At 55.8% G+C, this 14,052-nt stretch overlaps 1 protein-coding gene and 1 non-coding gene across 3 annotated transcripts; both read left to right on the top strand.

The window, feature by feature from the left end:
* The first annotated feature begins 1,469 nt into the window (after positions 1-1,469).
* Positions 1,470-8,055, top strand: LOC138812863 (ribosome biogenesis protein NOP53-like). Of its 2 annotated transcripts, XM_070001085.1 has the most exons (13): positions 1,470-1,713; positions 2,356-2,420; positions 4,602-4,707; positions 5,001-5,200; positions 5,478-5,548; positions 5,916-6,011; positions 6,203-6,307; positions 6,432-6,623; positions 6,767-6,942; positions 7,059-7,125; positions 7,605-7,681; positions 7,767-7,823; positions 7,942-8,055. In XM_070001085.1, exons 1-13 carry the CDS (start codon positions 1,490-1,492, stop codon positions 7,946-7,948), a joined length of 1,443 nt encoding a protein of 480 aa, XP_069857186.1. In that variant the 5' UTR covers positions 1,470-1,489; the 3' UTR covers positions 7,949-8,055. The 2 variants fall into 2 exon arrangements, with proteins under 2 accessions (XP_069857186.1, XP_069857187.1); XM_070001086.1 differs by lacking the exon at positions 7,942-8,055 and having other exon boundaries at positions 7,767-7,827.
* Positions 7,163-7,271, top strand: LOC138812940 (small nucleolar RNA SNORD23). Its single transcript, XR_011367655.1, has one exon. It is a non-coding gene; the product is annotated as a small nucleolar RNA SNORD23 (small nucleolar RNA).
* Positions 8,056-14,052: the final 5,997 nt, after the last annotated feature.

Below are 14,052 nucleotides of genomic sequence, written 5' to 3'. Positions count from 1 at the left end.
CCTTGAGCTGAAGAGCTGAGGGACAGTGCCCAGGCCCAGAGTTCAGGCCCCATGACCGCACACCCCCCCCCCAAAAAAAATTACGGACTTTTTGGCCTGGCCTGCCTTCAAACCAGGATCCTCAGATTTCAGCCTCCTAAACTGCTAGTATTACAGGTGTGAGTCACCATGGCAGTCTCCCTAAAGCTGTTTTGATTTCCAAGACTGGATGATTGAAACATTGCTAAATGTTTAGAACTCAGCTTGTGCCAGGTGCTGGTGCCTCATGCCTGTAATTCTAGCAACTCTGGAGGCTAAGATCTCACGGAGGACTGTGGTTCAAAGCCAGCTCAGGCAGAAAGTCTGTGAGACTCTTATCTCCAAAAAAACACTCAAAACTGGAAGTGGTGCTGCTGTGGCTCCAGTGGTAGAGCACTAGCCTTGAGCTGAATCACTCAGGGACAGTGCCCAGGCCCAGAGTTCAAGCTCCACGACCGACCAAAACCAAAAATCAAAAAAAACCTCATCTTGTGTTCAATCTTCTGATCATTATGATTTTCTTCCTTCAGCAAAACAAGATTTTTTTTTGCCAGTCCTGGGGCTTGGGCACTGTCCCTGAGTTTCTTTTGCTCAAGGCTAGTACTCTACCACTTCAGCCACAGCGCTACTTCTGGCTGTTTTTGTTTTGTGGTACTGAGGAATCAAACCCAGGGCTTCATGTACGCTAGGCAAGCACTCTTACCACTAAGCCACATTCCTAGCCAAACAGAACAAGATTTTATTGTTGGTGGTCCTGGGGCTTGAACTCAAGGCCTGGTCACTGTCCCTGTGTTTTTGTGTTCAAGGCTGGCACTCTACCACTTGATGCTTGAGGCACAGTTCCACTTATGGCTTTTTTTCTTGTGATTAACTGGAGATAAGAGTATCAAGGATATTTCTGCTTAGGCTGACTTTGAACTCATCCTCTGATTTCAGCCCCCTTAGTAGTTAGAATTACAGGCATGAGCCACCGACAGCTGGTGATATATGGATGTGTGTATATATGTATTTTTTTTTTCTGTTGGTCGTGGGGCTTGAACTCTGGGCCTGGGCATGTCCCTCAGCTCTCCAGCTCCTCTACCACCTCCATTACCAAGAGTTTCACGTACTTTTCTGCCCAGGCTGGCTTTGAACTGCAATCCACAGATCTCAGCCACTAACACCCAGCATGATGAAATATTTTAAGTTAGAAATTGAAGCTGAGCGGCTGGGAAGGATGTTTACTTAGGGTGTGATCCAACAACCTATAATTCCTTTCTGTCATTGGGAATATGCAAAGCTCCAAGATTGGAGGAGAAAACCCATTTTACCCTTTACCAATATGGCAGCCTCTCCATCCGCTTCGTTGTATAATCCCTTTACTAAGATGGCCGCTACCGGAAGTACGTCAGGAAAGAGTGTGGGAGAGCTGCGCGCGCACGTCCCAGACCGGATTTTGGAGCGTCAGCCGCTGCGCTCTCCCTTTCACAAGATGGCGGCGGGAAGCAAGGGTGGTGATGCTCAGTCGCGCTCAAAAAACGAGGCCGACTCCGGCTTCTTGGGGCTGCGGCCCACTTCGGTGGACCCGGCGCTGAGGCGACGACGGCGAGGCCCGAGAAATCGGAAGCGGGGGTGGCGGCGGCTCGCTGAGGAGCCGCTGGGCCTGGAGGTCGATCAGTTCCTGGAGGACGTGCGGCTGCAGGAGCGCACGGCCGGGTGCGTAGGGCGGGACTTCCGGGGGGGGGATTTCAGGCTTGAGTGGAGCTGTGGGTTCTAGGCCCGGGCACCGCGCGGGATCTGGAGGACTGGACGTGAGGCTTCCATATGTAGCGGATACCTCCACGCCGAGTCACTAAGTGGCCTCTTAAAATAAGTACGTCCCACGCTTCCTCCTTAGCTTTGAGGCATTTCCCAATACTTAAATATGGATAAGCTAAGCCGGGCGCCGATGGCTCACGCCTGTAATCCTAGCTGCTCAGGAGGCTGAGATCTAAGGATCGCGGGTCAAAGCCAGGAAAGTCCATCAGACTCTTATCTCCAATGAGCCACCAGAAAAGAGGAAGTGGCGCTGTGGCTCAAGTGGTGGAGCGCTCGCCTTGAGCTGAAGAGCTGAGGGACAGCGCCCAGGCCCAGAGTTCAAGACCCACGACTGACCAAAAAAAAAAAATTAAAAATGGGCATGCTAATCTTCCCTGTATAATTTGTTAAGAGCAAAGTTGTAAATGTTACAAGTCCTGTAAGCTGAGGCGTGAGGTCTCATCCTGTGGAACATTCCACAGGAGGTGATTGAGCCTCAGAAATTGAATTCTAAGACCACGTTAATTTGTGGTCTTTTCGTCTGTCTCTCCCATCTCTCAGTGGCTTGCTGTCAGAGGCTCCCAATGAAAAGCTGTTCTTCCTGGACACGGGTCCTAAGGAAAAAGGTGAGGAGGGCTTTGGGAGTGATGCACAGCCGTGATTGGTGTTCATTAGCCTCTTTCATCCTTTTGATATCAACACACTAAGAACTGTGTTGCCTGCCTATAGTCTCAGATTATTGGGAGGTAGTAGGGGGATCCTGAGTTCAAGGCTAGACTGGCAGCTAATGAGACTTTGAAAAACAAAAGGTCTGAGGCTTTGAGTTGGGTGACAGTGTTTGCTTAGTAATCAGAAGACATTGAGTTAAAATACCAGTACTGACAGAGGCACTGGTGGTTCACATCTGTAATCCTAGCCACTCAGGAGTCTGAGATCTGAAGATCTCTGTTCAGAGTCAGCCGGGGTGAGGAAGTCTGAGACCTTTACCTCCTTTTAACCATCAGAAAAACCGAAAGTGGAGCTGTGGCTCAAATTGGTAAAGAGTTAGCCTTGAGCAAAAATTGCTCACAGGCAGCACCCAGGCTCTGAGGTCAAGCCCCACAACCCACAAAAAAAAATGTGTGTGTGTGTGTGTGTGTGTGTATGTGTGTGTGTGCTGTGCTTAAACTCAGAGCTTAGGCACTGACCTTGAGCTTTTTTTTCTGCTCAAGGCTGGTGCTCTACCACTTATTTAGGTGGTTTACTGGAGATGAGAGTCTTACCTGCTTTTTCTGTCCAGACTGGTTTTGATCCTCCGATGTCAGCTTCCTGAGTGGCTCAAAGAAAGGATTGGGGTTGTGGGTCAAGTGGTAGCATCTCCCTAACAAGGCCCAGGCCCAGGGAAAAGCCAGGTAAAGGCCTGCCTTCTCAAATAGGTTAGAAACAAGAGTGTTATAGCTGCAGAGAAGCAAATAAAGGAACTGCCTTAGGAGATCTGATCTATTTTTAGGCAGCTGAGCTTTCCTAAGAACAAGAGGATCTCTACCAGGCAGGGAGGGAACTGGTCTTGACAGGCCTGCTGTCCTTGTTAGATGGTTGGGTCCAGACCTGCTGAAACAAGTACAGGAGAAGCAAGTTGGGAATGGCTTCCATGAGTGACTGGGTTTGCTTCCTTTGTTTCCTTAGACAGGGTCTCACTGTGCGTTATAGGCTGGCTTGCAACTCGCCATCCTTCTCCCTTGGCCTCCCAAGTGTTGGGATTACAGGTGTGCACCACTACAACCGGCTAGTAACATGGTTTTCATCAGTAATGACATCACCACACTAACATGGGGTTCTCTGCTTGAATAAGGGGTCCAAAATTAAGCTGTAGAGGCTGCGATGTGAGCTGAAGAGCTAGTGGCTTCACTGGCTAGCTGGCCCAGCCCTAATTGTGATACCACAGCGGGCATGTGCACAGTGGGTGAGATAGGTTCTAGATAGAGACATGGAGCCCATCCTGGCCTTGAATTCGCCATGTAGCCCAAACTAACTCTGAAACTTGGGATCCTCCTGGGTGCTGGGATTACAGGCATGCACCAAACAGGGGACTTAGAACAGAGGAAGGTGGTCACTGTAGAGAGCTTTCCCAGGAATGGATGTGGTCTGGTGTACAACAGAGGAAGCAGCTGAGGGCAGGTCTTGGGGAGGCCAGGAGAGGCAGAGCGTGAACACATGGCCGCTGGCATGGATGTTGCTTTGTGGAGGGATCTTTGCTTCACTGAGTGTGGTCAGGACTGCCCCGGCTTGGTCCCCAGCACTGCAAGAGAAGGAAAAGAGACTGGAACAGGATTGTGCCTGTACACAAAGGTCATCCTTGTCTTCATGCTCCTGAGTCTGAGGCTTGAACTTGGAGCCTCTTACTCTAAGCTTCTGTGCTCACTGCTAGTCCTCTTATCATTTGAGCCACGCCTCAGGTCCAGCTTTTTTTTCTTAGTTAATTAGAGATAGCCTTGCAGGTTTAACTGCCTGGCTGGCAGTGAACTGCCACCCACACATTTCAGCTCCTGAGCTGCTAGGATTACAGGTGTGAGCACCAGTATCCAGCTGCAGTAGAGTTCTTAGAATTGATGAAGCAGACATAGCCTCCCCTGATCTCTTCCTCACTGGTTCTGTGGCTCTTTTCCCTGTGGCCGAGAAGCCTTGGAGTAGCCTGTGGGTGGGAGAAGAGTATCATGGCACTTGGACGTCACCTCAAGTCCCTAGGGTGGCTTGGAACGCAGGCCTGGGGCGGGGCGGGGTTGGTCTGTGGTGGGAGGAGGCCTGAGGCCTGGGTTCTGTCACTTCAGAGAGGGCCAGGAAGACCCGGGTCCAGAAGAAGCCCCATCGTCTCCAGAGGCCCCTGCGTGTTGACCTCACCCTCGAGAACACGTCCAAGGTCCTTGCCCCCAAGGAGTGAGTGTCCCTGCACCACAGCCCTTCTTCCTAGCGCAGTGCCAGGAAGGGCTGTGGGTGGGGTGGGGGATAATGTGTGGCTGAGGCTCTGGTGAGGGGAGAAGGGCTCTGGGATTTGTGTCTGGAGCCCGATTGGAGGGGTGTGGTGCTGTAGGGACAAGTGGTGGACAGCCCTGGGCCTCGGTGGTGCTGAGATGGGTTTAGATATGGTTATTTTTGGTTAAATCTAGGCTGGGACCGGTGGCAGGGGAGGGCTGTTGTCTCATCTGCTGCCCTCCCTTCCCTCCCGACAGCATCCTTGCCCACCAGGTCCCCAATGCCAAGAAGCTCCGGAGGAAGGAGGAGCTATGGGAGAAGCTGGCAAAGCAGGGCCAGGTGCCGCGGGAGGTCCGCAGGGCCCAGGCCCGGCTCCTGAATCCTCCTGCAGCCAAGGCCAAGCCGGGGCCCCAGGACACCACTGAACGGCCCTTCTACGACCTCTGGACCCCCGACAGTGAGTGACCGCTGGACTGCCCTGTGCACTGTGTGGCCCGTGTGGCACGCAAGATCCTGTGCACCATGCAAGGGAGGCCCTGCTGGTTGCTTTGGCTGTCCAACTTCTCAGCTCTTCCAGACATGGTTTGGTGGGTGTTCAAGGACCCTTGGGGGCTCAGAGCCCCCCTTCTCGTCTGAGCTTCAGTGCTACCTTTCATAAGGGGGGGCTGGAGGGCCCCTGGGGGCCACGGCACTTTTCCTTGCTAGATCTGCAGCTGCCCTCGCTCTTCCTACAGACCCTCTGGACCGGCCGCTGGCTGGCCAGGATGAGTTTTTCCTGGAGCAGACCAAGAAGAAAGGCGTGAGGGTGAGGCTTGCGGGAGTGGGGCTGGAGGGTCCTTTCTCTAAGGACGAGGCCCAGTTCGGGATTCTGGAGGCAGCCAGCTGGTGCTGGTGGCACGGAGGGCACAAGCAGCCACCCCTGCCACCCGTGTCTCATTCTTATAGATGAACAGGAAAGAGATTGGGGTGCCGATCGGTGGTAGGTTGCATAGTTGGGGAGCTGTAATGGAAAGGAGCTGGGTCCTGGAGGAGGGAGGAAGGGCGGAGCAAAGGCTGAGAAGTGAGGCAGGTGACAGGGAGCCCATTCCTGTCCCGAGAGCTCCCCTGGAGACAGGTGGCTAAGATCCTGACCCTCAGCTGGCCCTCATTCTGCTGGCCTCCTCTTCCCACAGCGGCCACCACGCCTCCACGTCAAGCCCTCCCAGGCACCGGCTGTGGAGGTGACGCCAGCGGGAGCCTCCTACAACCCAACCTTCCAAGACCACCAGGTGGGTGGGTGCTGGGCAGCCACGGCTACCTGAGGCCTAGCTCTGTGCCCCCACTCCCCCAGTTTGGGACGCTGTCTGCCCCTGCCATCACTGAGAGCGTCCCGTTACGAGCCGCCCGGAGAGTGGCACTGGGGTGATGGCAGGTACGGCTCCTGGGAGCCCCCATCTCATCACCCCCTGTGCGCCCTCAGGCCTTGCTCCTGGCGGCGCATGAAGTGGAGGTGCAGCGGCAGAAGGAGGCCGAGAAGCTGGAGCGGCAGCTGGCCTTGCCCACCGCCGAGCAGGCTGCCACGCAGGTTTGTCCGCCCCTGCCGCTGGGCCCCGCCCCTGCCGCTGGGCCCCGCCCCTGCCGCTGGGCCCCGCCCCTTCCCTCCAGCCTGACCTCCGGCCACACCCCCTCCGGCCTGCCCCCCTCCCCAGGAGACGGTGTTCAGGGAGATGTGCGAGGGGCTGCTGGAGGAGTCCGACGGGGAGGAAGAAGGGGAAGGCCACCCTAGAGCTCCCGACGACGACGATGACGACGGGGTCGAAGCCCGCCGCACCACGGCCACAGCCACTGCGGAGAAGAAGACAGAGCAGCAGCGGCGTCGCGAGAAGGCTGCCCGCAGGAAGGTGAGCCCTGACCGGGCCGCCGCCAGGGGCGCGGGAAGAGGCTGCGGTCTGCGGAGGAGGGGGAAGGAAGGGAGGCGCCCAGCCTGTGGTCCCCGTGCCCTGCTAATCGCGGCCCTCTGTCCCGTCGTCCTCTCGGTCCGCAGCGGGCTCTGCAGGCCGCGCTGCGCGCCGCCCGGCTCCAGCACCAGGAGCTCTTCCGGCTGCGCGGGATCAAGGCGCAGGTAGCGCTGCGGCTGGCGGAGCTGGCCCGGAGGCGCGAGCGGCGCCGGCTACAGCGGCTGGCGGAGGCCGACAAACCCCGCCGGCTGGGGCGGCTCAAGTAAGAACCGGGCCAGGATGTGCTTCTGATGTCTGTACTCGGGGAGGTGAGGGAGGGGCGCCCATGGCTGCTCTTCCCGGAGTCTGACCCTGGGTGCCCATGATCCCCGCTCACAGGTACCAGGACCCTGACATCGATGTGCAGCTCAGCTCCGAGTTGTCCGGCTCGCTCAGGACGCTGAAGGTGCCTGGCGTTGGGGAGCCGCGGTGGGGATGCCCCGTGCCCAGTGATGACTGTTATCCTTGCTCCCCGTGCCCCCCGGGGCTGTGGGCGACACCTTGGCTGCCCTTGGGCTGGGCCGGCTGGGCCGTGCCCGGGGGCTGAGGGCACGAGGCATGGGGGGGGGGGGCCCTGGGGGGTGGGCTGCCACCCTCAGAAGTCCAACCCTCCATCTTACCCAGTCCTGGTTGGGGTCTTCCTCAGACTCTGATCGTGCCTCCATTGCTTCTGCCCTGGCCTTTCCAGATCCCCAGTAGTTCTGCCCGCCGCGGGTCAACCCACATGAACGGGACGACCAGGACAGGGCTGCAAGCTTGGGCAGACTGAGCCCCTGGGCCCCTAGAGGCCGTGCTGGGAGGATGGGGCTCCTGCTGGGCTCCACAGTGGCGTGGGGCCCTGGGCTTCTGCCGGGCCTGCTGAGCTTCTGTCTGTCCCACACACAGCCCGAGGGCAACATCCTGCGAGATCGGTTCAAGAGCTTCCAGAGGAGGAACATGATCGAGCCACGCGAGCGAGCCAAGTGAGGGGGCGGGCATGGGCGGGCGGGGTGTGCGCCCAGGGCGTGCGCCTGTCCCGTGGTCCCCTTAACCCTCTCCTTTCCACAGGTTCAAGCGCAAGTATAAAGTGAAGCTGGTGGAGAAACGGGCCTTCCGGGAGATCCAGTGAGTGGCCCGACTTGCCTCACCCCAAAGACGCCCTTCCCCTAGGGTCTGTGGGCCCCAAAAGAAAGTGAGGGGCCGGAAGCAGCCTGCACTCATCTGCTCCAACTCCTGTCTCCAGGTTGTAGCAGCTGGGATGCTGCATCCGGGACCCTGTGTTTGAAGGATGCTGGAGCCCCGCCCTGGACCCGTGAGGGGTGCTGGCCCCGCCCCTCAGTAAAGCTCTGTGACCAGCCCCTGAGCTTCTGTGCTTCCTTCACCCCCACAGGCAGCTTAGCTTTTTTGAACTGAGACTGGGATTCGAACTTTTTTTTTTTTGGCCAGTCCTGGGACTTGAACTCAAGGCCTAGGCGCTGTCCCTGAGCCTCTCTGTGCTCAAGGCTAATGCTCTACCACTTGAGCCACAGCACCACTTCTGTTAATGTGGTACTGAGGAATCGAACCCAGGGATTCATACACGCACTCTTCCACTAAGGCACATTCCCAGCCTGGGATTCAAACTTTTTTTTTTTTGTCGGTCGTGGGGCTTGAACTCTGGGCCTGGGCGCTCTCCCTCAGCTCTTCAGCTCAAGGGGAGCATTCTACTTCTTGAACCACAGCGCCACTTCTGGTTTTCTAGTGGCTTATTGGAGGTAAGTCTCACGGACTTTCCTTCCCCGGGCTGGCTTTGAACCATGATCCTCAGATCTCAGCCTCCTGAGTAGCTAGGATGACAGGTGTGAGCCACTGGCGCTCGGCTCTGGGATTCAAACGCTTGATCTGACACTTTTCACTCATTTTGGCTGACATTCTACCACCTGAGCTACACCAGCATAACTTGTTTCCGTTGGGCCTTGTGTGTGTGTGTGATTGGTTGTGGGGCTTGAACTCAGGGCCCTGGCGCAGTGTTCTGGAAGAGCGAGGGAGGCATGCTGGTGATCCCCGGCCGGGTCAGGTGGGCCGCAGGCGCCGGTGCGGCTGACCGTCCCGCAGTTTGGGAGCCGCCATGGTGGGCCGGGGGGGTCCCCGGACTCCACCGCAGGCAGAGCTTCCTCGGGGCGGGGTGGGGGGGGGGTGCTGTGGTTGGCGTGGGTGCGCAGGGCGCCGGGGAGCTTTTCCCAGCTGCTGGAGGCGGTGGAGGATCACAGTTCAGGCCAGCCCGAGCGAAACACTAACGCGTGACTCCATCACCGGTGACCACCCCGCCCGGCCCCTTCCTCCCGCGGACCTGCCCGCAGACCGCGCTGGAAGGAAACGGCCTGGCTACGGAGCGGCACAGAATGGGAGGAAGTGGCGAGCGCGGCAGAGAGAGGGACGTGGGGGTGGGGGGTGGGGCGCAGGCCGGGCCCGGTCCACGCTCGCCCTGGCAGACTCTACAGGGCTCCGCCCGCTTCCCCACTGGCAGTGCCCGGGCCTGTGCTGCGGCTGCGCCCCTCACCCCTGCCCTTTGGCGGAGCCTAGGCCAACCTTGAACATCCTCCCAGCTCAGCTTTCCCTGGGCAGGGGCTACGGGCCTGCGCTTTCACCTTGGGCATTTTTTTTTCACTCAGAACCTGGACACTGTCCCTGAGCTTCTTTTGCTCAAGGCTAGATAGTGCTCTACCACTTGAGCCACAGCGCACTTCCAGCTTTTTCTGTGTATGTGGTGCTGAGGAATCGAAGCCAGGGCTTCATGCATGCTAGGCTAGCACTTTACCACTGAGCCACATTCCCAGCCCTGTGCCACTACTTAAAAAAAAACTATAAATAAAACTGGGGACCAGCAGCTCAAGCCTGTAATCCCAGCTACTCAGAAGATGAGATCACAACCAGCCCCAACAGAGAAATTTCAGATTTAGCTCCAATCAATCACACATACAAGCCAGAAGTGGAGCTATGGTTCAAGTGGCAGAGCACTAATCGAGTGAAAAAGCTAGAGGACAGTGCCCAGGCCTTGAGTTCAAGACCCAAGGAGGGAAAAACCTTAAAATCTAAAATATGGGGCTGGGAAGGTGGTAGGGTGTTTGTCTCGAATGCATGAGGCCCTGGGTTCAACTCCTCAGCGCCACATAAGCAGAAAAGGCCAGAAGTGGTGCTATGGCTCAAGTGGTAGAGCACTAGCTGAAGAGCTGAGGGACAGCCCCCAGGCCCCACAACCGACAAACTACAAAAAAATTCATGAAATGCGACTTTTTTTAAGGATGCAAATTAGTCAAAGGCTTGTCTGGAAAGGATATAAACTGGGACATTCCTCCTGACCCCAACACCCCTGAATTGCTGGCATCTGGCACTTGCTGGAGAGATAAGCCTTATCACTGGGCAGTGGGGGGAGAGGGGAGGGAAGGGAGAAGAATGCTCTAGGTGCTGACAAAATGACGTAGCTCTTGGCTTTCCTGTTCTCAAGAGGAAAGCCTCCATTGTCTGAAATGTTTATGTTCAGTTAAGTCACATGCTGTTTTAGAGCTGGGTTTTGTGAAAATTAATGCTACTCATAGTTGTACGTTAGTCCTGGCAACAGCAGGCCGACACATACACACATACCTTTCATGTTAGACACAAACCAAAGAAAACTGGCAAAACACTTAAGTCTCAGGAGTTGCACATTGTAACAAGGAGACATAACAACCAAAAAAATAAAAACCAAAAAAACCCACAAGGAAGCTCAGTGTGGCAGTGTAATGCACACGTGTAATCCCAGCTACTCAGGAAGTGGAGGGAGAATTCCCATTTGAAGTTGGTACGAGCAAATGCCAGAGACCTTGTCTGAAAAACAAACGGAGTGTGCCTAGGAAGTGAGAGGCCCTGAGTTCAAATCCCTCCTACTTCCAAAAGAAAACTGTCTGATGCTCCTACCTGTCATCCCAACTTCTCAAAGGTAGAGATTGAGTCACTGAAGCTGGAGATCAGCCACGGGCTAAAGTTCACATCTCAGCCAGTGGCTAGGCCTGGGGTCCAGGGGCTGTCAGGCCAGCCCCGTAGGGAAGCACAAACAGGATCAGTGAGATAAGGGGGTGCCCATCCTGCAGATCTAGGTGGCCCTCTGAGCTTTGACTACATCGGAGCCCACAGAAGCCCTGGTGGGGAGCAGCACTGGCGCCCTCTGGTGGCCGTGTGGGACTTGGGCTTTGGCAACGTGGAGTTTGTGTTCTATTCAAAACCTTCCACACCCAAAATGTTCTGCCCTGAGCTAGCAGGACAGCAGTTCGCTCTCCTTCCATTGTGTAGGAAATCTGTGTTTTGTGAAGCGATTCCTGCTGGGCATGCTCACTCCAGCGAGGTGAGGAAGGTTGAGTTCTGTTCACTTCACTCATCCTCTGCTTCCCCATCCTGGTCTGATCAGGTGGAAAGCTTGTTCCCAGATCTTCAAGCAGAGGATTTATAAAATGGTTCCCAGGAGAGCCTGCTAGGGGTGTGACACTCAGATGACAGCGCATCCTGGGTGGGTATGCACCCCAATTTGTCACAATCCATACTGCCATCTCTGAAGTCACTTGGGATCATAGGGGTGGGCCACCGTGCCCAGTTGCCAATTTTTATTTTGCCATTCCTGGGGCTTGAACTCAGCCTGGGCGCCCACCCTGAGCTCTCTGCTCAAAGCTAGTGCTCTACCATTTGAGCCACAGCTCTACTTCTGATTTTCTGTACCCTAAGAACTCGAGCCCTATACCAGAGACCCTTTTCTGGGGGCTGTGATCTGTGGATTTCCAGTCCAGCCACTTGGTCCGACAAAAAAAAAAATATATATATATATATTTGTGGGGCTTGAACTCTGGGCCTGGGCGCTGTCCCTCAGCTTTTCAGCTCAAGGAGAGCGCTTTACCACTTAAACCACAGCGCCACTTCCAGTTTTCTAGTGTTTTATTGGAGATAAAGAATCTCACGGACTTTCCTGCTGGGGCTGGCTTTGAATGGTGAGCCTCAGATCTCAGCCTCCAGAGTAGATAGGATGACAAGCGTGAGCCACTGGCACCTGGCTAAAGAATTTTTAAAGAAAACAGTGAAAAGGCCAGAAAGGAGCTTCATCTAAAGGACCTTCATCTGTGGGAGATGCAAGTGGGGCATCTCAGCCTCCCAAGTGCTGGGACTACATGTGTGCACTGGGGCTTTGGTAGACTTCATCAGGCAGCCCCAGCCCTTTTTTGTCCCCTGATACCCTCTGGCCAAATCACTGCTGAGTGGAAGTGGGAAGGTTTTTGTCCTGAGCTCTTTTTGCTTAAGGCTATTGCTCTACTACTTTTGAGCCACAGCGCTGAAATAGGGTAACCTGAGGAAAATAAGGCCTGGTGAAGGCAACGCAGAAATATGGCATTTAGAAACACAGAAGTACCAGCTTCACTCAAAGATACACAATGCATTCCTCACCCCAAGAATGAACACTTGTGCCAGGGTGCCGGTGGCTCACGCCTGTAATCCTAGGTACTCAGGAGGCTGAGATCTGAGCTCACCATTCAAAGCCAGCCCATGAGGAAAGCCCATGAGACTCTTTTTGTTGTTGTTGGTCGTGGGGCTTGAACTCTGGGCCTGGGCGCTGTCCCTCAGCTCTTCAGCTCAAGGCGAGCGCTCTACCACTTGAGCTACAGCGCCACTTCCGGTTTTCTGGTGGTTTATTGGAGATAGGAGTCTCACGGTCTTTCCTGCCTGGGCTGGCTTTGAACTGCGATCCTCAGATCTCAGCCTCCTGAGTAGCTAGGATTACAGGCGTGAGCCACCAGCGCCCAGCTCCCATGAGACTCTTTATCTCCAATGAACCACCAGAAAAACTGGAAGTGGTGCTGTGACTCAAGTGGGAGAGCACTAGCTAGCCTTGAGCTGAAGAGCTGAGGGGCAGTGCCCAGGCCCAGAGTTCAAGTCCCAAGACCTACAAAACAAAACAAAAACACTTGACTGACAGAGGATGGATGTCTCCCTGAGAAAAATGCTTCCCCAAACATAAGCCATCTCCTGCTGCCCCAAAATGCAGATAGCAGGGTGCCCCCCCCCTTTATCTTAAGGATAAGAATCTGTTCTATGGCAGGATGCACTCTTACCTGCAAACTCAGAAAGCAGCACCAGGTGTGATTAGAGCAAAGACAAAACACCTATCTTAACTTTGAAGCCGACCCCTGCCTTTACCCTGTACACACTCCAACAGCCAAAGAGCTGTGTGTCGGTGTGATTGTGTGTATGTGTCTCTCTGTGTGTGAGCTTACCCACACTCAGAGTGTGCCCCTGGCCCTTCAGCTCATCTGTTTGTCTGCGTTTTCTCTGTTTGCCTGTTTGTTTACTTAATAAAGCTCCGCCAAATTTTCTTACCATAGTGACTTGTCCAGAAATTCTCATTCTGCATCCAAGTCAAAGACCTAAGTGAAGAGTTCCTACATTTAAAGGGGGAACTTCATTAACCCTCACCTCTTCTAGTGACAAAGAGCGCCACTTCCAGTTTTCTGGGGGTTCATTGGCGATCACAGTCCCATGGATTTTCCTTCCCAGGCTGGCTTTGAACTGCGATCCTTAAATCTCAGCTTCCTGAGCAGCTGGGATTACAGGCGGGGGCCACTGCACCCCCTGCTCTGTATTGGTTAACCCAGAGACCATCCCCTGGGGGTGTTATACCCATCTTGGGAGGTGGGGGAGGGAAACAGGCTGAGAGGTAGGAAGGAGAAAGGTGTAACCCAACTCAGTTTACCGCGTGCAGCTCTTTCCACGCACCCCTCGGCTGGGAGCCGCGGGACGGTCCGTAAAAGAGGGCTGCCAGGTGCGAGGGCGCCCTGGGCCCAACCGCCAGGCCGTTACACCGGGCGCTCCCGAGAATCTCCCGCTCGCCCCAGGATCTATTCGAACTCTACAGGCCTGGTCCCGAAAGGAGGAGGCGTCAGCGCCACGTGCCTCGGTTTCCCCCGCGCCACCCGCTCAGTGTTTCAGCCAAGGGCGCGGCCCGCTCGGCCCTGCGGACCGTACCATTCCCCCGCGGGGGCGAGGGACGTACCATTCCCCCACGGGGGCGGGGACGTACCATTCCCCCTTGGGGACGGGGACGTACCATTCCCCCGCGGGGGGTGAGGACCGTACCATTCTCGCAGAGGGGGGAACCGTACCATTCCCGTGGGAGGCATCCCCCAGGGGTCGCTCGGAAAACCCGTTTCGGAGCCCCTTCTCGCCTGCGCGCCTCTTTGCTCATCACTGGGGCGGGGGGCGAGGGAGGTGGGATAGGCCGGGTTTCAGGGCCCTCTGCCCCCTCTCTCTTCTGCCACCCCCGGAGTTGGTTCGTCCCGCGGGCCGCGCAGGCCCCGCCCCT

The sequence above is a fragment of the Dipodomys merriami genome, unplaced genomic scaffold (genome assembly GCF_024711535.1).
Source record: "Dipodomys merriami isolate MVZ:Mamm:240054 unplaced genomic scaffold, mDipMer1.0.p SCAF_57, whole genome shotgun sequence".
Lineage (NCBI taxonomy): Eukaryota > Metazoa > Chordata > Mammalia > Rodentia > Heteromyidae > Dipodomys > Dipodomys merriami.
Note: the sequence above shows the minus strand (reverse complement) of the source record. Positions and strands in the feature narration are given on the sequence as shown.